Source organism: Myzus persicae, unplaced genomic scaffold, assembly GCF_001856785.1.
Source record: "Myzus persicae strain clone G006 unplaced genomic scaffold, MPER_G0061.0, whole genome shotgun sequence".
Lineage (NCBI taxonomy): Eukaryota > Metazoa > Arthropoda > Insecta > Hemiptera > Aphididae > Myzus > Myzus persicae.
Genome location: NW_019104485.1, coordinates 25793 through 51066, shown reverse-complemented (window position 1 = coordinate 51066; position 25274 = coordinate 25793). Strand labels below are relative to the sequence as shown.

Sequence of the window (25274 nt, the reverse complement as noted above, 5' to 3'; positions counted from 1 at the left end):
CGTTTCCGTCGATGTTAGTAAGATTAACCTTTGGTTACCCACTTTATGCACGTTCCATGTTAAAAAATCTTCCGTGATCAGTTATGAAGGCAGGGTGTCCAAGACAACTAATTCGTCTTCATACAAAACTGAAGTACCAATTTTCTGACAATCGATGCTTTAAATTTGATTTGTCTTCAGTGCCGTCAGTGGAATTGTATGTTTTCAATACTAATATTTAGGGCTCGGATTTTGTAACAAATGCTCTCCTTTTGGGGGGAGTATGATTGAAAGATAATTCTTATATATAAATCCGATTTTAATGAAGTAAATTTTGTTTTGCTTTTTTCTATATTTCTATACATTTTTCTTGAAAATTTAACCTTTTTATATGTATATTATACTTGGACTAAATTAATATTACCAGAAATTTTAAAACAAGTAATTAGTGTGACTGATAAAATAACGATGGTTATTGTGCCAAAATAGTTTTATCTGCAATTATCTATAATTGTAATTACGACTCAAAGAAAGTGAATACTATATGAATTATACCTGCGTATTTTTATAGCACGTTCCAATACTTTAGTTGACTGCTAAATAGGTATCAATCGACAATCAGTGAGGTATAATCGTCAAAATGCCAAAAGTTAAAAATTAAAATTATATTAGCACCTATAAGTATAAGTTTTAACGAAAGCATCGTGACTAAATATATGGTCGTAAATTCCTTTTTTAATATTTAATTTTATGTGTAATTGAAATTTGTTTTTTTAGAATTAAATTTGATAAATGCTTTTTTGGCAACTTAAAATGCTTTTTTAAGGATTTATTCTGCTACAAAATCCGAGCCCTACTAATATCATGTATTAGGTGGCAAAATATTTATTATTGGTCTTTTCCTTAGGGGCCCCCGGATCCGGTACTCAAATATACCTACATTTCAATGTTATGTTGAGTTGGTGACTCGACAACAGTAAATTAATGGAAAAATAATTACAAGTTGGTTTTAGGAAGAGAGGTATATTTAATTGTATTTTCCTAGTTCCGGCTCGTATTGAATCGATATCAATAATTCATATCTACATGTGCATAATTATTTACATTACCATTATGACTTCATGATCATAACAACAAATAAAATGTTCTTTTATTAATTATTGTATAGCATAGTATACTTGTCGATTAAAAATAATGTCTACGGCTAAAATTAATTGAAACATATGGCCGGAGTTCGTATACTCTCAAAAGTGAGAGACATTAAAGTAGATATTAAAAAAAATCATCTCTTCTTATCTAAATAAAATGTATTTATTGGATTTGAATTTAATCATCCTTTATCATTATCTGGATATAAAAGTACTTATCTAATCCCAAAACTGGATTTAATGGTTCGGTACTTGGCGTTCCTTGCATTATTTTTCGCAAATTCATTAATTTTATTTTCATTGTAGTCCAGGGTTGAAGCTATGTCTTTTTCGATAGATAATAATATTGCAAGTGAATTGAGCCTTTCTTGAGTCATCGATGTCATCAAATATGATTTGATTAGTTTTAACTTGGAAAAGGATCTTTCTGCACTGGCTACGGTTATTGGAATAATTAGTAATATTCTGTATGATACAGTAGCATTAGGAAATGGATTCTGAAGATCTTATAATATAAATTCTAATACTTATAAATATATTACACACAAAAAAAAGTTATACACCACTGACAATGCATCAAAATAGTATTTACTAAAATGTTATAATTATTATATTTTTATAATATTATCATACATACCTATTAATATTAAGTTATATCAATAGGTGTTAGTACTTACGAAAATAAGGTAGGTACTGATATTCGCTAATTGTTTGAGTATCAAACGCAAAATCAAACGTACCTACCTATTATCAGTTATCACATTTAAACGAAAGCGCGATGTGAAATGAACAACTTCCAAAACGCCTCAAACCAAGTTTTGTACGTGCGGCGTGCCGGTGTATCGCACAATTGCACAATTTATGACGTGAACTTTGGAACAGATAATCGTTACGACAATACGATAACAATAAAATAAACTATTATTGATTGAAGTCGTTTTCGTTGACAAAAATACAATATGATTTTTCTGTCCACTACACTTACATCGTATTTTTATTTTTTTAACTTTCCGGAAAATTATAATATAAATTATTGTATAATTTCACGAGGCACAAAATGTCATACAAAAGCTAAGGCCTAAGGTCGGCACTGGCTCATCCGGCATCCTTAGATGGAATAGACAAATGTACTTTTTTTTAACATCTCTAAGTAATTTTTACCTGATGTATTAAACTATAGTTGGATAAATACAATTATGGAAAGGAATATAGGGTAACAATTAATAATGCAAAAACAACTAGTTAATATAGAAGTTACAGTAATATTATATTCAAATTTATTGACTTTTGTGAATCATAAATTGTACAGAATCTCTTTGTATTCCATGTTATTCTCGATTGGAAAAATAATTATATTGAAAACAAACGTTTGGATACACGATTTTAATTGAAATTAAATTAAAAACCTATTATTTAATTTAATAATCTACCCTCCTGCAGTTCTGTTGAGGGGTTTACCTGTTTTACTATTTTTTTTTCTTTTCCTACCAATGGAACGAAATTTACCATCAGCAACGTCATGCAAGTCTAACATCAGCAAAAACACAAATATAAACAGCATCATTTTATTGATTAGCATTTCGTCGTTGATGTTTTCTTTATCCTTAATTATCTGGTTCGCGTTGAATCCAATGTGGAAGTGCGGAACTCTGACGAACAAGACTACTGCAGTTGTGAGTAAGCAGTTTCAAATTATAATATTATACTATATTATTGGGTAGGTAATTCAAATAGTATGATTCACGATGCCATTACACTGAAACCAAACATTACATAACCAAACATTTAATCATTGTCTGTTTGATTTGTTTAATAAAGGTACATTGTACACATGCCATTTACACACAATTAACATGTTATTTGATTTGAAAACATTATGATAATTTGTTATTTGTACACGCCATATTTTTAAATATTATAGGTACCTAAATAGGCATAACCTAATAATAAACTAAAACTAATTGAATAACTTTTTTTTATTATTATAACCTAATTATGATAAATCTTTTTTTTATTATTTTATGCGCAAGCGAACTGACTGACCAAGATATTGTAATGATTTATTACTATCATTGAAATTTTATGCTTTTTATTATTTTATCATTATTAATAATTACGAACAGCTGTATCCAACAGTTAGGTATAGTTTTGGCGATTTGTTTTCCGGAGATTTTTTTCCCCATATTGCAAAAAATGACTACCGACGAAAGGTTATCAAAAAATGACTGAACATTTAATTATATTTTTATTGATAAATCGGTAAATTAAATCAAATATAACGAGATTAAATCGATTGAGTCGTGTCCTTGAAACACATTATTTACCTAATAAAAAATAAATATTAATCTTTCTAATGGGTACACTGTTTATTAAATAATATTTAAACTAATAAAATACAACTTTTGAATTATTCGATTTTATATAAAGGATTGTTAAGTGATTGAGTAAATTGTTCTGCATAGTGTTAACAATTATAGTTACTCAAAAAAATATATATTATCATTAAATCTTTCATAAAGGGTTCCAAAACTTCAAAATTCTATCATTTTTGATCAGCAGAAAAATTTATTGACGGAATGCGGAATGGACGTTGTTTTAGAAAACCGGGCGACACCCGATATAACACACCTACTAATATAATAATCTAATTTATTAATACATTTGAAAAAATATGTATAGGTACATACATATTTTAAATTTAAATGTATTATATTATATTTTATTTGTACTAGATAGCGAACTCCTGATATCAGTTGAAGCCTGTTGGTCAATATTGGCAAATTATATTATTGTAATGGTACTTTATAGGTTGGATCTTGAACTCTAGACACCCGGGTGCCTGTGTAGGTAAAGCGTACACGGGCACCCATCCATCCGTGTACATTATATATTAATTATATTCGACATTCGGTCAGTTCACAGATTTATATTATATTAAATCCTTGACTTAATATAATATATTATATTATAATTATCTGTGGGTCAGTGTGCAAGCAGTGATGCCCGTATACAATACAAATACTATTGTATGGGTGATAATATTATGATCTGAGCCACGGTTCAAGATTATATAAGAACTAAGATCTAATATATTGTATTTAATACCTTATGTCGAAAAACCCTGATCCAAGCACATGCTCGATTTGAAATTGTTGTCAACGTAAATGATTAGTGATAACTGATTAATCATAATGTCTCATGCCAAAATATTATGTGTATTTTTTCTTGGTTTTTCCGGATTTTTCAATAATAATTAGTTGACGTATCCTACAGATATAGTGATCATCATTTCTCTTCGTTCATTCGTCCGGGCATTATTACTTAAATTGTTTTCCATCCGTTGTTTGGTCTTTTTTCTCACCATCGGAACCGAAATGGCGGGCCAGATTAGCTTTCGTAAATATACCGAGTAAGTCCAATATTATAAGACCTTTTAATTTTTATAAGACTACGCCGTTGAATAACGTCGTGCCAGATGAACAATTTTTTCTGTATTCCGATTTCCGGTGAACTTATACAATTGCTTGCTTGGGGAAATTTTTGCCTGTACTAGTCGATTTACATGTATCTAAATGTCGTAAATGAAACAAAATAATAATTTATATAGTTATTTAGCAATAGTTATATAGTTATTTAGCTATAGTTATTTTAAAATAAAATGCAAATTAAAATTTAAAAAAAATAAAAATTATATTTGCTGTCCCAGATGGCGATACTTGTGCCAAAGATTTGTTTTTTTTTGTAAAGAAAATATTGTGTATGCCATATTTGTACTGTATATTAGTATTAATAGTAGTAAAATATTATGTAATCAATGGCTACTCTATCAATAAATAGAAAAAAAATATTCTGTTTTTGGTAGCTGAGAAAAATACATGTAGATTTGAGCTACACTTAAGTATATTATACAGAGTGATCCAACAAGTATGCTCACCACCCTTTTTTCTTTATTAATGAAGTTTTACAAAATCTGATTTTTGGAATCTTAAAATATACTTAAAGACCATATTTTCACATTCATGAGATTTTTTGTACCACTTAATGAGTATCCTGTGGCGATACAAACCTTTGTTTTTCAAATGGGAACCCTAATTTTTTTGAGAATTTTGATGTATTGAAATCAAAATTCGAACTAGTAGTTTTCTAGTTGTTACACATTTTGTGCTACGGATAATATAGTTTATAATAGGGAAGAAGAATATGCTTATACAGTATTCGTTGTTATCTATAGTCTATACACACAGTATAAAATAATGCGTCATTTTAAATTTATTTAGTCAAACACTTAGGTAAATAGGAAGTAAGGTCCTTCTTGATTTATTTAGTTCTTATTCCATGTGTAGAACTGTGTAAGCATATCCCTATTATGGACTATTATCCTTAGTACAAATTGTCCAATAACTAGGAAATCACTCTTTCAAATTTTGATTTCATTACAGCAGAATTCTCAAAAAAATTATCCTCTAAATAATTTACTGTAAAAAAGTGGGGTTCCCATCTGAAAAACAAAAGTTTGTATTGCCACAGGGCACTCATTAAGTGGTAGAAAAAATCTCAAGAATATGAAAATATGGTCTTTGAGTATATTTAAAGATTCCAAAAATCACTTCATTATTAAAGAAAAAAGGGGGGTGAGCATACTTGTTGGATCATCCTGTACATCCTATAGCAGGGGTCGGGAATCTTTTCGTAAAAAAGAAACATTTTTTCGAAAAATTACAAAACCATGATGTCCAGGGAGCAGCAGAGGTTTGAATAACCTTTTTAGTTGTAGTTGTTAGTATAGACAATATATTATAGAATATTAGAATAAAGATTGTATTATTATTTCATTAAAAAATTGGTAGGCAAATGATACGTCTTAAATTTAAAACATAATATAGAAAAACTTTATTTTATTAATTCATGATTATTATTATTATTATTATTGCTAGTACAAATATAATATTATTTAACTAAATACAATAACACTCAAAACAACGTATCTACTTAATATTAGTGGGAATTTTCCAAAGAGCAGCATTTTCCCGACCCCTGCTCTATAGTATAAGGTTGGCAGAAAGCTACAAACATCCCATAATTCTTAGGGAATCTATTGATATAATTTTTATTGAAAACTGTCTATTAGTAATATTGAGTCATTAGCTAACAGACAGAAAAACATCCATTATTCTATATATTATATGTTTATAATTTTATATATTTAACTCTTATGTGTCTGTTATTTATATTATTATTTTTAATACTAATTCACATTCTTCCGGCTGTTATTGAGTTGATTTAATATCAAACTAGGTATATTGTAATACTTGTATAATTATTGTAGTTTGCTGTATAATGATAAGGATGTATCAAAAAACAATGGAAATTCAACACCAATATATGGGCCTTATGAAAAACTATACCTCAATGATTGGGGTCAATCTGATATACATCATGATATAGTGCAGGTAGTTGATACATATATATTTTTTACTAGACTTCATTGGACCTAATTATTTTTTTTCCTAACTTTTAGTCATCTTATATCTACTTAATTGTATATATTTTATTGTATATAACGGTCTATAATAATTGCTTTGTGTTTTAAGTTATTTACTAATATACCAATACTTATTTATTTTTAGGCCTTTCATAAAATGAATATAATACAAATGAAACCTATACAGCAGAATTCATTTTTATATTTAATGAATCACTATAATACGGCAATGATTGGCTTTTCAAAAGGAAAATCTATTTCTTACTTAGCAAGTATTTGTTCTTCAATTATGAGCAATATTGATGATACAGTGGTATGTTGTAATAAATTAAGAGTTGATTTATGTTAAGAAAATATATTTTATACTACTTTTACTTTTCCATTATTATATAATTTTTTCTAAACTTGGTACAAAATTAATTGAATCAATCTTACCTATTTACAGAAGAGTTTTGTCATCGGACCCAAAGCTATTATACTAAGTAATTCTTTAACATCATGTTCTACATTGGAATATTTATCAAATAAACTTTTCTCTTCAACTATAAAAAAGAATAATGTTGTTGTAGCTTATGAATCTAGTTCAGTACAACACACGATAGTAAGTGAAACACTTAAAAAAAACGTCATATCCCATATCCCATGATTTCTATATTCTAATTTTAACTAAATGTATTAATATAAAAAAAACCAATTAAATGTATGCTTTACAATAGTTTTTAAATACAAATAAAATATTTACAAGTATAATATATACACAAAAGTCCAAAAAAAAATTATTTTGATGAGAATGGCACGTACATTTCTTCTTTTGATTTTTTCATATACTTTTTTGCTGAACCGATTTCATCGAGTTACCTAGTTTCTTTTAATGGAATATTATAAAACTCATTACAAGATAAGTTTTTAAAATGTGTTTTTACAATTATAATTGATTTGATAGTTTCATCCAAAAATCGATTTTTTTCATCCGTCCACAACACATTAATGGTTGAAAAAATCCGTTCTACTGCAGCATTTGTACCAGGAATTGCCAAAGAATATTCTACAATTTTTGATATGTTAGTTGTATCAATGTTACGAACTTTAGTGTATTCAAATATTTCACACCACTTAACTTCTACTGACTATAGCTGAATTTTTTTTTCCATTCATTAATTCGTGATTTAAAAATTTGTTCTACATGATTGTATTCATCAAATAAATTATCTTCATCTAATTTTATGTTAGAATTATTTCGTTTGTTTTCCATAAGAAATTTAATACGTATATTTGTACGTTATCGTTATACCATTAGTATTTATGACCGTTGGTTTAACATTGTCGATAATGATATGGGCGAATGTTAGTTCCTACACGAGAGTAGCAGGTACACAAAATACATACGTTAGTTCCTACACGACAGAAAAAAGTACGTATATAAGTTCCTACACGGTAAAAACCAGATACGTATGTTAGTTACTTCGGAAAGGGTTAAATATGTATATTCGAATTAAAAAAAACAAATATATTATGATGATTAAAAAATATAATTAAAATCGTCATAGTGCATTTTCACAAATAAATATTGTATAATATGGTGATTTAAAAATATAATAAAATAATTTTTGCATGCGTTTTGTTTAAATGAAGTATATTAATTGAATGTATATTAGTAAGCTAAGGCTGGACATAGTATTATTATTTTAACGATACGTCTGTGTATAATATACATATTTAACCCTTTCCGCAGTGTAGGAACTTACATATGTCCGTATAGGAACTAACGCACATATATACTGTAATGTTTACCTGCTACTCTCGTGTAAGAACTTACTATTCCCCAATGATGTGACATTATTAGTTCTCTATTTTCAACCCGCTGCAATTATAATAATTTATTGACAAGACAAGAATCTAAAAATAATGCTGATAAGTATAGATTAGATGTTCAATTGAATATTGTGATACAAAAATATCGTATAATAAAAAAATAATAAAAAAATAATAAATTAACAATAAAGAGAAAAACGGGATTAATAATAATAATAATAATAATAATAATAATAATTGTTTATTCAATGAATAAAACGGGCAAATTAATAATGAGTCCCGTATAACTTTTGTCGGGACAACGGGACACAAAGTTTAAAAACGTGACAATCAAGCATAATACTGGATGTATGGTCACCCTAACTTAAAAGCAATCAAAATATTAAAAAAAATCCGAAAAAGAAGCTAACCTTCGACCTTGGCTGCGCACTGGTAATATTTGCGGAATCATAAAGTGTTGAGAAGCGACCATGTGTTCAACCCGTAAAGCGTTGTTTTTCCGGTATTACCGGATCCCTCGAAGTACCTATAAAGTGTTTTCTATACGTCACAATTAAAGTAGACAGCCGCCATCACGCTGTCGTACACCATTCGCTGTTCGTCGTTCATGTCGCCCAATATTGTTGAGTCAACCTTGCCAGCGCGTCTATTGCGTCGAACAATCTGTCGTCTTGTTTCGATACTAGGTAGTAAAGCAGTAAAGCACGTATTAAGGCGCTACAGGCGACCGGGAGAGACAAACCGTAGTCACTGATCGACTCTCCGTGAGAGCGAATAACATCCCCGATGGCGTTCAATTTGAATAAGGGCTTCGTTGGGTATCTGGTTTCTAAATTAGATTAAAATTAATTTAAGGTTCCAGTCCCTGCATCCACCAACTGCAAGTTCAGGTGACTCGGTTGTACTGAACAACTAAGACGGTATACTAATAGCTTTAACATCAAAAACAAAGTTTTTTTTTGTTTACAATACAGTTATTATATTTTATATACACAAAACTTTTTTATCACATTTTAGACCAACTATTTTTAATAAGTTGATTTGGTGAGACAAGCGTCGTTTCTAACGTTGTAATTGCTTGCTCGACTGAAAGGGCGACCACCGTGTTCAGAGCGGTGTGTACACTAAAAAATCGCATAGCAAATATAAGCCTGATTGTTGTATGTCGAGTTTCGAGCATTTTTTAATTGAGCCGTTTAATGTGCTCAAAACTTGCAAAAAATTTAACTATCGTCCAAAACCACCATACATACACAGACAAGCCGGACGTGCGGCATTTAAACCAGTGCTGGTTACTATGACACAACACGACGGTGTCCACAACACAGAATACGCGTAATACCATAATATATGTTCGCTCACTCTGCCGACGAGGAAAATTATTAATTCCTTCGATGGTTGCGATATAAGCTTTCAAAATTATATGGGAAATTGAAGGTTATTTAACAGAAGTATTGAAAAATATTCAATACATTAACTTCCATTACTTTCCTAGTCTAACTGACGAATTGACCTTTATATTAGGGATAATATGTAAAATCACATATCTTCTCAGTTCTGAAATTGTTACACCATTAGTAGATGGGAATATATTAAATTGGTGGCCCTGAAAAGGGCCGTTTTATTAGATTTTGAATAGTTCTTATGATGTTTTTCGATAATTACTTCTTTTTGGGGACAACCGTCTTCTTGATGGGTGCTGCTTTTTTCACTTTTGGAGCTGCTTTTGGTTTGACAACAGCAGGCTTCTTCGGTTTGGCAGGGGACTTTTTCGTTTTAGTCGTCGCCTTGGCCTTAGTCGGCACTGCAACTGCCTTCTTCACTTTTTTCGCTGCGGGTTCGCCGGCCTTCACTTTCTTGGTGGCGGTGAGTTTTCTTTTCGGGGTTCCGGGCGCCTTAACTTTCTTGACGATGGACTTCTTCTTCTTCGCTACGACTGTCTTTTTCGGTTTGGCCTCGGCTACGGGAAGTTTGAAGTGCCCGGAAGCACCATTTCCCTTGGTCTGGACTACAGTTCCGTTGACGACGGCGGCTTTCAAAAATTTCCTGATGAAGGGCGCCAATTTAGCGGGATCGACTTTGTAGTTGGCGGCCAAGTACTTCTTGATGGCTGGCAACGACGAACCTTTTTTTTCCTTCAATTCTTTGATAGCCGAAGTGACCATCACGGAGGTGGTTGGATGCAGCGCAACGGTCTTTTTGACTGTGCCGGCAATCTTCTTCTTGGCTGGAGACTTTTTCACAACTGGTGATGCAGCAACTGGTGCCGGAGCGGTGGCGATGATGGTGTCGGTCATTTTGGGAATGGATCAGATAACTATTTGTGTTGATAATCGAAAACTGAATACTGCACAATGGTGCCAGCGTCTGTACTTATACTGTGCACCGTACCGACTAGTAAACATTCGTGTTTCACTGCGTCGACCTAGCTACGGTTGTACAAACTATTTTTGCAATTTATCGGCCGCAAATCGTCGTACGGATTTGGTTTTAAGTTTTCCGGAAAGCCAACAAAATTCCAAATGATCTCCAATGAGTTTTTTGGTGCCACCAAGTATGCCGATACCGCCATGAGCCGTTATTCGAGTGCCTCCAACCCGAATTTTGTACACTATGTTCGACGGTCTATCGTAAGTCTGGAACATGACTAAAGTAAATTAATTTTTTTCGAACACGTTCTCCATAAGTTTACCGACGTTTTTGCGTTTTCAGATCTCGAATCTATCGATTTCCCAACGAGCAACGTTCGTTCGAAAATGACGACTTTTGGATTCTGATACAACACGGCGTCATAGACGTTCCTACCATAATAGTTTTTACACGATTGACGATAACTAAAAATCAAATTCAATAGTTAATAGTTAATTTGTTTTAAATAAAAACATAAATTATTAAAGGATAATGGTTGAAAATCGATTTTGAATTCACAAAAACATTATTTTCGTTTCTTTGGTGATACATATTATGTCGTATTGAGGGGCCATGTTAGATAGATACATCGTACCTTATAATTATTATGTTCCAAAAATAAAAACAAATGTACTTACTAAGAATACTTAATATGTTTTATTTAAAACACAGGCATTTTCTTAGTCGGTTTATAAAATTAATTAAAACTCATCAGTTATCATATAATAATTGGGTGTACTACTGTACTGTGGTAAAATTAATTACCTTAACATGAATAGCTGCAATATAATTAGAGTGATTAGGTAACAAAATCATTTTTTATTCATTATTTTTTGAAATACAAACTGGAATTTTTATTGTTTAAGTAATATACTAGATAAGTATTAGGTTCTATAAAAGACTTAACTAAACTTAAATTATAATTTAAATAAGTTAACTACATAATAATAATTTAACGAAAAAATTTGGAGACAATCAAAAATGACAAGTAGTTTAGTTTACTATCTATTTAAGTCATGAATTTGTCAATAGAAGTTTTACATTGATGATGTATGTACTTGATATTATTATTATTTGAACGCTGATATAGGTATTGCATTCAGCAATTACAATTTAAAAATTCTACGTAATTTTCACAATTTTCAGGAATAACAAAAACAAATTAAGGAAAAACGAGAACTTTTATTTTTTGGTTTACATGATTCTAAAAAAATGACCATTGTTACATTCAATTTTTACTGAATGTTGATACTGACATTTTATATACGTCATACAATTTAAATATTTCACTGATTTTAAGCTATTTATGGGCATAAGAAATGTTCTATTTTTTTGAATAATTTTAATGTCGATAAAAAAATGTTCACTCGATGAAAACACTTGTTCCTATCTAACTCGTTGGGCTAAAAAACTTGATATTTTAATACAAAGCTCCTCGTGCATTGTTACGACAACAACAGCAGTTTAAAAATATTAAAAATAAATAGTTTTTTTTTTTTTTTTAATTATCTAAAATTCAAATTTGGATAAAATGTATCAAATTGAATATGTGCATATTATTTAGTAGTTGAAAACTTACAAAATGTTCAATTTTCTTAGCCAAGGTTAAAACAAAGTTCCACAAGTAGTTCTTACTGTAACCAAAAAATGTAAAAATTGTAAGTAAGTAATTATGGGTATTAACCGTTTTTATTCATAGATATTTAAGATATTTAAAGTTCATATTTGGAAGAATTTAGATATTAAAAGAAGAAAAACAATTTCACTTATTTTGGTGTAATTTAAAAATACTATTTCTTTGTAGTTGAAACTTCTAAAATACATTATTTTACCTTATGCTCACAATGACTTATTGATATTTTTCAAATACAATTTTTTCAGCAAACATGTATTAATCTACTGTAATATTTATACCTAATAGTAAAATAAATGATTGACAATTTTCACCCACACTCGTTTTTTGCATACAATTATTATCATTATACAATTTCAACATAATATTATACATATCAGTAAAATTTTTAGACTCCTAATATAGAGCAAAGAGTACATACCTACTTGATCACCTTTTTAGGTGAGTGGTTAGTACACAATACTAATAGTAACATTAGACTTTCATTAGTAATAGTACTATTAGTGGTTAGTACACAGTTACAGTTACCCAGTTGTGTTAGTGGCTTAGCCTATAAACTTCTGAATAAATAAGTAAATTACTAATTAATATTATTCATTTTAATAAAGTATATGATAATTTCAAAAAAAACCAAAAATCACCAAAAACTGAACTCCTAATCGATTAGAAAATACCTTCCCCGGTTATTTTGCAAAATACTAAAAAAATTTTTAATCTCTATCATCAAAAAAAATTTTTTTTGAAATACTTATTGGATCCATTTTTCAATAAATCAATACATTTAACATATTGTATAAGCTACATAATAACTATTTGTGTGTGTGTGTTTTGTTGACTAATATAAATAATTCTGCATGCAACTAAGCTACTACCTATTATGTTGCATGAAAAACGGTTGAACAGAACGCTATCTATTGAGAAAATTACAAACTAATTACAGTTTGGTCGGTACACAAGTCAATCGATAGATGCCAGGTCAAATTTAAAGAATAATAATAATTAAAATTATTATCATTTTGTCTACGTTGAGATAAAACGCACCGTAACGTAAGGACTACAGATTATGTACAGTGGTCACTGCCCACTGGTCAATGACTGAAGACGTATCCATATAGAAAGCTTCATGCGTTTTGGCGAATTACCTTTTTACACGGCTAATAAAAACAATGTGTTTGGGTTAGTGTGATAGATACAATGCAAGGTACCTAATCAATTAGTATTATAATATTGTTTATTATAACAACTTAAACGGCTAAACATAATAATGATTATGGCACGAACATTAAAAATATGAATTCGTTATACTATTATAATAATGTTGGTGTAAGTTATTACGTGTAATGATCCAAGTATGGGTTTCCAATTTGAAAAACATTTTTACTACGAAATGAAATAAACATTGCATTTTGGTTGAAAATGATAATTTTTGTGAAACAAACTAACCACTTGAAAAACGCATCATTTCGTTTTGCCATTTACTTCGTGGACAGTATCCTAAGTCTAAGAAACAAAAATATTGCTCAAACTCGACACAGGATATTAGAAGGTCGCATAAACCCATTACATTGTTTTAAAATCACTTGTAAGAAAGCATTATGCTAAATTTTGCAAACACATTGCGATTTTTACAAACTCACCCAAAGGCAAACCACTTCTTTACGAAATTACATATTAAGTATAAAATAGGTAACCAAGAATGACAATTTTAGTTATATTTTTGTAATTTAAAAATTGTGGGTACTTCTATATGTAATTATACACAAATATAAAAGGTACTATGCAAATAATATTAATTTAACCTAGGTACTGGTTAAAGTAGTAATAATTACCTTTATTATATACAATATAAAATATCCTAGGCTGACAACTCATCTCCGCTCATAATCATTTTTAGTATACAATATGATATTATAACATTCAATTCAAATTTAACACCGCCCATACAGTGACCTACTTATAATCTACTGAACAGCAGAGCGTTTACTCACTTATCAGCATTATTTTAAGTTATCTTACTTAAAAGTAATTACAAATATGTATTAAGTACATGTATTTTTTCAGTTGAATTATAGTAGTGGAAAAAGTGTATAAGTAAGAAACATGAATACATGATTAGATATAAATTATAAATATACTATAATTGTTGAATATTGTGTAGGCAATATTTGTTTGGAGGGGTTGGAGTTGTGTGGGCTCCTAACCTAATTGGTCTGATTGAAGTATATATTGATAGCTCCTCCAAGCTTCAGGTATCCCACCATTTTCCTACTTAAAAATTCAATTTTAAATTTTAGTTTACATAACGGCTCCACCCAAACCAAACACTAACTGAAGTCCAGTAAATCACTACTATTGGACTCCATTAAATCACCAACTGGCCACCATTAAGTGGACGTAACACTAGTATTTGTTGTCTCCGTCTTACCAGTAAGTAATATAACAAAATTACGCTCGGCAGAACACTTATATAGCTCCTTTAGTTTAAAAATTACAGTGAATCGACCTATTATAAAACTTGATGGTAAGAACATTATCTGTGTTTGTACGTTGGGTTTTTGCGATAATTCAATTTTTAAGTGAGTTATGACCATTTTTAATTTACCGCATATTATATACATATAACTTTCTGACGGAGACAACAAATACTAGTGTTACGTCCTCTTAAATCACGAGTTGGACTCCAATTATTTACCCCACATTAAGTATTTCACATTAATATTTTCCACATTTCCTGTAAATATTAGTTAGTTATTAATTTACTGCCATTGTGTCAGCATGAAGCAACCAGATTAGATTAGAAATTATTGAAAATATAGCAATTTATTGCTATGATAAATTCCTTGGTAAAAATCTAAAAATAAAATATACTTTTCTTCAATTCAAAATGATTCTTTTTTCTTTTTTATTCGTAACGGCAAAAAAAAAGTCATTTATATTATTGTGGGCCTCAAAAATGGCTAATACTATAACCAGTTTGGTTAACCTCTGAGTTAAAAGTTTTAAGTTTTTAACCATAGAATACTCAGTAAAATATTTGTAAACTACTTTCATGGACATTTTTCAAACCATACATCTGTAAATAAATATCATATTTGAACAGTATATATTTTTTCTAATGCTACAGAAAAATACAGAAAATACCTATCAAATGGTTTATGATACAGCGTAAGCTTGGAAAAGCCAAGTCTGTTTGAATCACTTTGTTTTTCTCTCTACTACAAAAGTTCAAAGCAACAAAAATTGATGCAGAAAATAATGTGTCCATCACATGTGTCACAAATCACATACCACTAGTGAACTGTAATCATTGTGATGCCTATAATTAGAAAATCAGTATGTTACAAAAAATAAATTGATTTGGCACGGACCAGTACTATTTTATTGCACATATAACAATTTTATTATATTTCTGTCGTAGAATAAGTATTATAAAATGCAAAAACAGTTTTAATTTTTTGAATAAAATATGTGTAGGTGCTTAAAAATATATTAGGTATTAAGTCCAATACATACATTATATTAACAGCAGTCAACAGTTATTTTTATTTTATGTCTTATTTTTATACAGTAATAAAATTCATTGGATTAAGATAGGTCATATTTTATTTTAACAGGATATAGCTGCAGTGAAAACTAATATTAAGCCACATAGGTAAATAATGACCCCATTCATATTCGATTATTAAAGTAAAATTATGTAATTTATTTTTACCTTCTAAAATAAAGTTTGTCAACAGCTATTCAGTATTTCCATTTTTTAGAGTATATATTTTTTAAGGTTTAGTGCCTATATAATTAAATACACCGTTTATTTTGTTCGGTTCCTAATTATTAATAAAATGTAAAAACTTAATAGGTAATTATGTGTTGTACATCATTTTTAATGTATATTAATTTTATTTCGTAATTTAAGGTACATGGCATTACTCAATTATTGATTATTAATATTCAAGGGTAAAAACTAAAAATTACCCATGCGCATATTTAAGTGCCTAGAAACCACGTGTGAAGTCAAAAGCTAATTAAATGATAACACAATTTGAACACAATTATACAAATACCTACTGCAAGTTCATGTTACTCCATTATTTGGTAGGTAATAATATCTACTAAAAATTGATTGAAATCATGGTCATTAAATTAATTTTCCACTTACAATATTTCATTGTTGTTACCTAGTCATTGAAAACATAGCTTTGAATTTTCTAGAAAACAAGATTTCAATATTCAGAACCTAAATTGTCTGAAGAATTTTTATGGTCCATTGTAATGCTAATTTGTGATTCGATTATTCGATCAAGTTTCAACAAAATAATTGTTTGTCCTTTCATATTTCTTTTACAATCAATTCAAGTAACTAGTATGTATAAATTAAGTAAAAGTAATTATGATTTTTTACAACTCAACTGAAAAATTAGTTTTTGTACAATAGTAATAAATTCAAATTTAAAATAATATTTACCTCTATTTTTTGGCACTCTTAGACTTGTGTATTCAAAATGAATCAGTTCCCTATTTTATCTACAAGTTGAAAAATTTGAATTTTCTGCCTTCATTTATGTTAATTTGTAGTTTTTAGTATTTTTAATTATTTTTTGAGAGGTAGAAGAAAATTAACATACAAATAAAAGATTTGGGGATGATCATTTGGCAATAATTTAAATTTTTTCAAAGTGCAAATAGTAAAATATTGATGATTTGAGGTACAAAAATAAATTGCTTCACCAAAATAATTATAGACTACAAGAACAATTTAAATTAAAAGACACTGTTTTCTAAGCAGGGTATGAATAATCTGAAAGACGTATGAAGGTATCAGTTAAAGGTATCCAGGTTAACATAATATATAAAAGTGTTTCAAAAAGCTCCCTCCAGGATGCAAGTAGGTATTTAAAAATAAAGCACTTATAGCTATAATTGCCAATTGGTGTTGCTCCAAGATAAGGTGTGGAGTACTTGAATTAAATCATGTCTTTATTACTTACTGTGAACAATTTGAAGTTATATCTATAGACACAATAATATTGATTTTTTAGATTAAAATGAAGCAGTGAATGCATTTACAATGCTGTTAAAAAATATTTAAAAGAACCGAGATAGTTAAATCCAAGGTTAAATCACAATATTAGCAATGTAATTAAAGCAATTTTGATTTTTGCCTGTCACTATAACTATAAGCTATTATTTATAAATAATAATTAACAATTTAAATTTAAATTTTATTGAGTTGATGCAGAATATGGTTAATTTCTAATTATACTATTATACCTATTACGTATTACATTAGATGATAATAAAAAAAAGAATGTAAGACATTTCCCCCTATATTATCAAAATTTAAAAATATGCAATATTGTGTTTAAAATAAATTAATAAAATGTATTTATTTAATACATTCATTTAATGCAAAATTATGTAGGTAGATGTGTAAACAAACCATAGTTTAAAAAAAGTAGGCATTAAAGTCCATTACCTAGTGTTTAATTTGTGTAACATTACTTTTGCTTTTTAAACAATTTATAATTATATTTAGATCAAATATTGTCACACCGCAATATCTCCAATCTTCTGTTTTTTTTTAAAATTAATACTTAAAGCGACTAAATAAATTCTAAAACTATTGAAGAGAAACCTGTTACGTTATTATTTATTAAACATAACAATTAATAATGAACATGTAGGCTGTTGCGTAACTTGATTGCCGTATGACCTCTTTAAACATCCATACACCTAATATATTTCGGATGAAAAATTATTTTGCTGCAAAATGTATAATCGCTCCGCTCAGAATCTAAAATAATGTACCTAATGCCTACAAGGCAATTTTCGCATTACGTGACTAGATTACCTTGGATACAGGCAACAGTCAATAATTCATAGGTATATAAGATTACGTGCATACGAATTGGATTTAAAATTATTAATAGGTAATAGCCAATAGATAGTTAAAAACAACAAACATATTTTATGATTGTCAATTAGTGGTACTATTTTTTTTCTCACATTTCCTTCATTAACATTGACAATTTAGATCTCCAGTAACTTATTACTAACTGCAGCTGTCCCTTCGTAGTTCGTACCAATTCCGAGCTATCGTTGTATAATTGACATCGTACATCGTTAATCAAAAGCTCAACATTCTACGGAATAATTGACATATTATGAACACAGTTTGAATCAAAGAGATATTCAATATTTTCCCGAATATAGTAATATTAGGTACAAACATCAAAAACAAATATATCTTCAGTATTATGGTTATTTTTAGTACCTACCTAAGTAATTTGTTTTTTGATATGATACAAGGCGTTGTCTATACAAATAGTAGGGCTCTTCAAGGTACCAATACACAAATATCAGCCACAATCTGACGAATTGTATTTTAAATTGTTCACTAAAAACATTAATTAATTGTTGTCCAATGTACTTAACGACAAAGCGTGATAATATTATAGCTTATACCTCAGCGGCATACACTCGGTTGAGGGGGGTGTTTAACCATTTTCCCATATTATTTTTTTCACTATACGTAATTACGTAAAAATATTTAAAAATTAATAAAATTACCTATTTATTACACTGTTGACAGTCAATAATTTGTTTTCGCAATCATAATCTTAACGTTATAAACTTATAACTTATATATAGTTTCTAACTAGNAATTAAATGTATATTAAATTTTTTTTGTATACGATATCGGATATTTAAAATTATATACAAATTATATAATTTAAACAACGCATTTTTAGTTTTAACACTGCGGTATTTTATCAGTAATACTCGAATGTCGGTACAGGCACGTAGTTAGGACTACATAATAATAAATTAGGGTGGCCTAATCATAGCTAACATTTTTTGTAAGTGGTCAATATTCCCCCCTTCCCACAACTGCCACCACCAACTATGCATTAATAGAACTACGTTTATATTATTCATAGTATAATTATCGAGTCTGAATAAAATAATTAGCACATTTAAATAGACAGGTATTAAGATTCTAAATTTGAATAAACAAAAAAATTAAATAATATATACCTATTCATCTTTATATTATATAAGTTGCATATAATATAATGTAAACGAACAATTAATATATACTATAATCTATCTGAAGGTCCTAGATATCCTGTTAAAACACTAGTAAAATTAATTTAGGTATTCAGCTCTTGTTTTTTTATTTAATGTCTATATTTGATTCTGAATCGCTGTTGCTATAACTATCCATACTACAATTGCTATTACTAGCTATTATAGTAGTGTCATAATTATTTGGATTATTGGTTATATTATTTTCACCTTGTATAATACTATTATTATCTAAATTTTAAATTCATGTAATCCGACGGATCCACATTTTTGTTCTCGTTATTAAGTTTCTTAGAAGAAAAATAATTTTACATTATTATTTGTTTTTTCATAACGAAAATTGTAAAAATTACATTTGTACAAATTACAATTAACAGCTATATAAAATGGTATAAATAGTTCATATTAATTAGTTATAAATACTAATATATACTGAACACGGATCATGATCAGGGACAATCACAGTTCACAACCACAACTCCTCGAACGTCAACTGAATTGGTATAATAAGTAGAATAAGTAGTGTTTGAAGTATGAAATATTTCACAAAAACGTGAAACATTGAATTTAAAAAAAAAAAAATTATAATGATTGTTATTTATCAATTATTAATAGTACAGTCCATGAGTTCTTGGTATAATCATTGATATCAACAATATTAATGCAATGCGTGCCGTGGTTGACATATTATACTATTTATACTATATAAGGATCTGGTTTTCGGCTGTTTATAGGAAAAATTGGTTTTTTTCCCAGGAATGGCTTATTGTCGACGACGATGCAATGATGGTTCTATTATTGTGAATTGTGACTAAATATATTATATAAGTATAATACCTATTTATTACACTGTTGACAGTCAATAATTTGTTTTCGCAATCATAATCTTAACGTTATAAACTTATAACTTATATATAGTTTCTAACTAGAAAAATATGCATGGTTTATTATTATAAAATTATTATTATTACGGTGAATAGACGTCTGACGACAATAGTGTACCCACCTATTGAAATTTAATATTTATCGTATAATCTTTTAATTTTTATAATAATTATTAGTGTACGAACGTTTATCGACATAGTACGTTCTATGTGCCTATGTAGTGTAATCGTATAGATGTTTAGTAATGCATATCGGCATATCGCATTTGTCATCATGGGAAAACATAGTGCAAAAATACATAAAGTGTTTAGAGAATTGAGCGACAAAAAACAAAATAATACAATTAAAAAAACTTGTAATTATTGCAATTGGACCACAGTTAAAAACGCAACTCGTCAATTAAACCACATTTTAAAGTGCAATAAATGCCCAAAAAATATAAAAGACGCCTATTAATACTATTTTAAATGTATAATACCAAAAAAAACCATCACTAATGAGTAGGTAATGGGTAATTAGTGATTGGTTTCAGTAGTATACAATTATAAAAGTAAATTATGACAACTATATACGTAAAAATAAAACTTATTTAAAAAAAACAAAATTTATTAAAATGCTGAAATATTTCACTATTTTATATTTCATGAAATTTTCAAACACTAATAATAAGTATAACCGTAATGACGTATAGACAAATGAGAAATTAGTACAAAAACAGACACAGCATTACACAAATGCCAGCACACACTTTGAGGTAAATAATAATACAATAAATTGTTCTATAAATACTCAATATTATACTATCATTAGAGCATTATTTGATTATAGTAGGAAATCTGTGATTGTATTAATATTTTTAGATTATAGGCAAATAGGTACCTACTATATACAGCTAGAGTGATCCAACAAATATGTTCATTATTTGATTTCATTTTTTTTACCCCTTCCTAAGGAGTGTCCTGTGGTGATGCGCACTTCTGTTTTTCAAATGAGAACCTCAATTTTTTACTGTAAACGTGTAAATTATTTAGAGGATAATCTATTAAGAATGTTAATGTATCGAAATAAAAATTCGAATGAGTAGTTATCTAGTTATTACACATTTTGTGTAAAAGGATAATGGTCCATGGTTATAGGCCGGGCATTGGGCGCTCGATTATGTAAGTACAAATATCATAAAATGTATGTAAATTTAATATTTGTTATGGTATTATTAGTTATTATTCAGACAATTTTCACAAATTAATATAAGGAGCTTATTTATTATAACTTTTCAATCAACATCCGATTAACATACAAAGTTAGTTGAGTTTTACCCAAGGTATTAGATAAGTAGGTACCTAGAGAAACAAGTCTTGAATAATATGAAAGATAGCTGACTATCTTTAGTCTAAATCTGTCTTAGACAATCGAATACTAATTTACTAACTAGTAACTACCAAATATTTGAATTTTATAGATAAGAAAATCTCAATAATGGAAACACAGCTGTAGATTGTAGTATGCAATAGTGCTGACTGCTGTCTAAACTTTTTCGAGGTTATGACAATGACTTATGGTCATAGAATAAAGATTATGACAATCTCGTATTTAGATTTTGGCACAATTGTGTATGTATCCGTTACAGCGGTTGCAAGCAGGGTCGACCACCACACCGTGCTAAATAACGTTTGTACTTTGAAGACGCCGACCCCCAGCGTCGGAAGGTTTGAAGACACACACGAGGTTTGGATAGGCGAATACATAACAACACTGTTTTATTTGAAACGCGTTGCGTCGGGATCGTTTATAACGTGATATCAGACGGAAATTTAGTTCGGTCGGAGTCGTGTGGCTCAGTCGATGGCGGTGAGTAATGAAATGGTCGGTCGTACGGCGGCATCATACCCGTCGCTGGGACAGTCGCTGGCGTCGCGATTAGGGACGCGAAATCGTGAGACAATGAACATAAATAAAAAATATCACAGAACTCGTATACAGCATAAATCACAAAAATAATACAAAATGAAATAATAATTATGAATACGATACAAAAAGGGAGGTGCGTCGCGCGAGATAACCTTCCGGCGTGAGTATGATGTGATAACGCACCTGTTATCATCACATTACCCCTCTCGGAAATAGAAAAAACCTACCAGTTTTTGGGGTGTCAGTATGAATGTGCTGCATAGTGGCTATCGATGTCGGTAGAAACTTGCATGGCGCCTGTCAGCATCGTGGACTCGGCACCTACAACTACAACGTAGGCGTGTCGCACGAATGGAGTGTGACGATGATTGTTGAACGGAGTTGACTGTTGATCGGAAATCCCCTTCATCATGGTATTTTTTTCCCTATACTTTATTACGTAAAAATGTCTAAGATTAGTACAAATAAAACAATTTTTACAATTTTTTGCCTAAAATATTTGATAGTAAATAAATTGATTAATTAATAAATATTATTTATAAAAAAGACAAAAATGAAGTGTACATAAATTATATTAGCTATCACTAATGCAGTGTACTAAATATAACTATGTCGATTCAAAACCGACTGTTCAGGCAGTTACGTAAAAACGGTGGAGTTTAAGCGTTCGGACCACGGCGAAAATACCGAAATGTCACCACTCACTAAGCCCTCATTATTGATTACAATTAATTAGTGACATTATATATTTGAAAATTTGTTCAAATGCTTTCAAACGCATATTCATGAGGGTCGACAATCGAAGAATATTTATAGAACCGTGTATGATTCAATAAAATACACCTATATTATAATTTATAACTATAGCTATATCTAAAGGGTAATTGGATTAAAAATTCCCCTGAAAAAACCCCCAACCAACAACTACTTATAAACACATGCAAATTATTGAAAAACGCTAATTTATAAGTTTATTACTAATTAGTAATTACCATCATTATTCATATTTAATAAGTAATAACAAATATATACTTTACATATTATATGTTAATAATATTTTGTTTTATACTGTGGTATTATGAATAATTCTGTGAAATTAGATCTCTAAAATAAATATTTTTTTTTACGTTTCCTATAATATTTTTACGATAATATGATCATAATATACGAAATAAGAATATTAAGAACTTCCAATGTTACCTATTGTCGTGTACGGTGTAGTACTTTTTTTCCTGTTTAACAAACAGCAGATAGTTACTTACTGCAGTTGTTTGATAATTGTTTTTATTTTTATTTTATAAATATTGCATGTGCTTCTACATACAGTAAAACTTGTAAAAACTCCTCCTAATAATATTATATTTACATTATCGTCAAAATATTATAGGGAACGTAACATTTTAAATTTTCAATCCTTATTAACTATAACAATTGAACATTTTATACATTTTAACAATCTATATTATACTACACTATAAGTATATAATATTTGTAATTTAATATTAATGATATTGGCAATTACATCAATGAGCGCATAAAATATATTTGTTCAATAATTTGCATGTATTTATAAGTAATAGGTACCTATTGTAATTCTGCAGAGTTTTTTTTTCCGAGGTCGGGATTTTCTTTCCTTAATTCATCCAAACAGTTCATGAACTTCTATGCTATTAACTCCTGAAGAGGTCATTTACGAGTTGGATCAAAAATCCTGGATATTAGATATGGTTCTATGATAAAAATAAATCTACGTTAAACCACTTAATATTTTGTTGTATTGACATATACCTAAATATTATTATGTTTATAATTTATTTATGTAAAACTACCCCCTCCCCATTATAAATAGCAGTGTACGCCACAGGTATACTTACTTACATACTTCAATATAGTAATAACAACTATTGAATTTGGTCTGACAAATTAGTCTTATATAAAATGATTTCATTAAAGTTAACTTAATTTTGTATGTTTATGTACGAAACCAACTTCACGAAGCCTAATATTCGCTGTTGTGTATATGCTATAACTATCGTCTTATTAAATAAAATTCATGATATTAATATTATGATGTAATTTGATCGCTCGATGGTGTTGGGCCTGTCACTAACGTGTTCTGATTTTCATGGGGTCAAGCATCGGCCGGTACAACTAGTTCCCGGATTGGTGTCCACCTGGGTTTTTAATGACAAATCCTTGGCATATATGCATGTGTTCTAACAAATCATACCCTACCCCACAGTTATAAACCAACTAAATAACCCGGGCCAATGACTTCAGATGTCGAAACCTTAACTCTATAAAAAATATAAAAATCATAGATGAGTTGCCCAAATCTACCAGTTTTTTTTATACAAATAAATGAAATGTGCTATATTCTATCAGCTGTTATTTTCGACAGATTTATTAATCAGTAGTAGTTACAGCTAGGAAAGTTAAGAATATACCCTTTTTTGAGTTTCAAACTATACTGTGCTCTGTACTCATTACAAGCTCATTTCCCAGTTACAGTTTCGGTACGTAAGTAGTAATGTACCAAAATAGTACATTCAGTGGTATCCATTACAATTGTATACAGAAAAACGATTTCATTATTTCAACAAATGAATGTATATCTGATACTTTCAGTATGGTACTTACAACATATCTAAATATATAGAACATCAGTAGATTTTTGGATTTTAGAGACCTTGCTAACAGCGCCAGGTTCCATGTTAAAAAAAGTTGCACCAAAACACCTCAATTTTAATTTAAACTGCAAGGCTGATAAAAACCGCATATTATATGTATTTTAATACCTATTGAAGGGGCATATTGGATCTAAAAGGGCTAATCTTACTTTTCACAACTTTCGTTAATTAGAAATTAGATACCTAATTAGTTTTTAAATTAAAATTTACATATACATTTTACAATATTATTTATCAAACTA

General features: G+C 29.1%; 2 protein-coding genes and 1 long non-coding RNA gene across 3 annotated transcripts; 1 reads left to right on the top strand and 2 right to left on the bottom strand.

Moving 5' to 3' along the window:
- Nucleotides 1–2375: 2375 nt before the first annotated feature.
- LOC111042478 lies at nt 2376–4310 on the bottom strand. The gene is made up of 2 exons (XR_002605437.1): nt 4233–4310; nt 2376–2883 (listed from the first exon to the last, which is right to left on the bottom strand). It is a non-coding gene; the product is annotated as an uncharacterized LOC111042478 (long non-coding RNA).
- Nucleotides 4253–7270, top strand: LOC111042477. Its single transcript, XM_022327106.1, has 4 exons — nt 4253–4536; nt 6454–6577; nt 6755–6922; nt 7055–7270. Exons 1-4 carry the CDS (start codon nt 4502–4504, stop codon nt 7253–7255), a joined length of 528 nt encoding a protein of 175 aa, XP_022182798.1. The 5' UTR covers nt 4253–4501; the 3' UTR covers nt 7256–7270.
- A 2182-nt stretch (nt 7271–9452) lies between these two features.
- LOC111042476 (histone H1A, sperm-like) lies at nt 9453–10760 on the bottom strand. Its single transcript, XM_022327105.1, has one exon. The coding sequence runs from the start codon at nt 10716–10718 to the stop codon at nt 10083–10085; it is 636 nt and encodes a 211-aa protein (XP_022182797.1). The 5' UTR covers nt 10719–10760; the 3' UTR covers nt 9453–10082.
- Nucleotides 10761–25274: the final 14514 nt, after the last annotated feature.

Excerpts from the sequence above, each read along its gene's own strand:
- LOC111042477 (XM_022327106.1), top strand. The coding sequence starts at position 4,502 with ATGGCGGGCCAGATTAGCTTTCGTAAATATACCGA. Across the intron at positions 4,537-6,453 it reads AGCTTTCGTAAATATACCGA|TTTGCTGTATAATGATAAGG; the intron begins GTAAGTCCAATA and ends TAATTATTGTAG. Across the intron at positions 6,578-6,754 it reads TACATCATGATATAGTGCAG|GCCTTTCATAAAATGAATAT; the intron begins GTAGTTGATACA and ends ATTTATTTTTAG.
- LOC111042476 (XM_022327105.1), bottom strand. The coding sequence starts at position 10,718 with ATGACCGACACCATCATCGCCACCGCTCCGGCACCAGTTGCTGCATCA.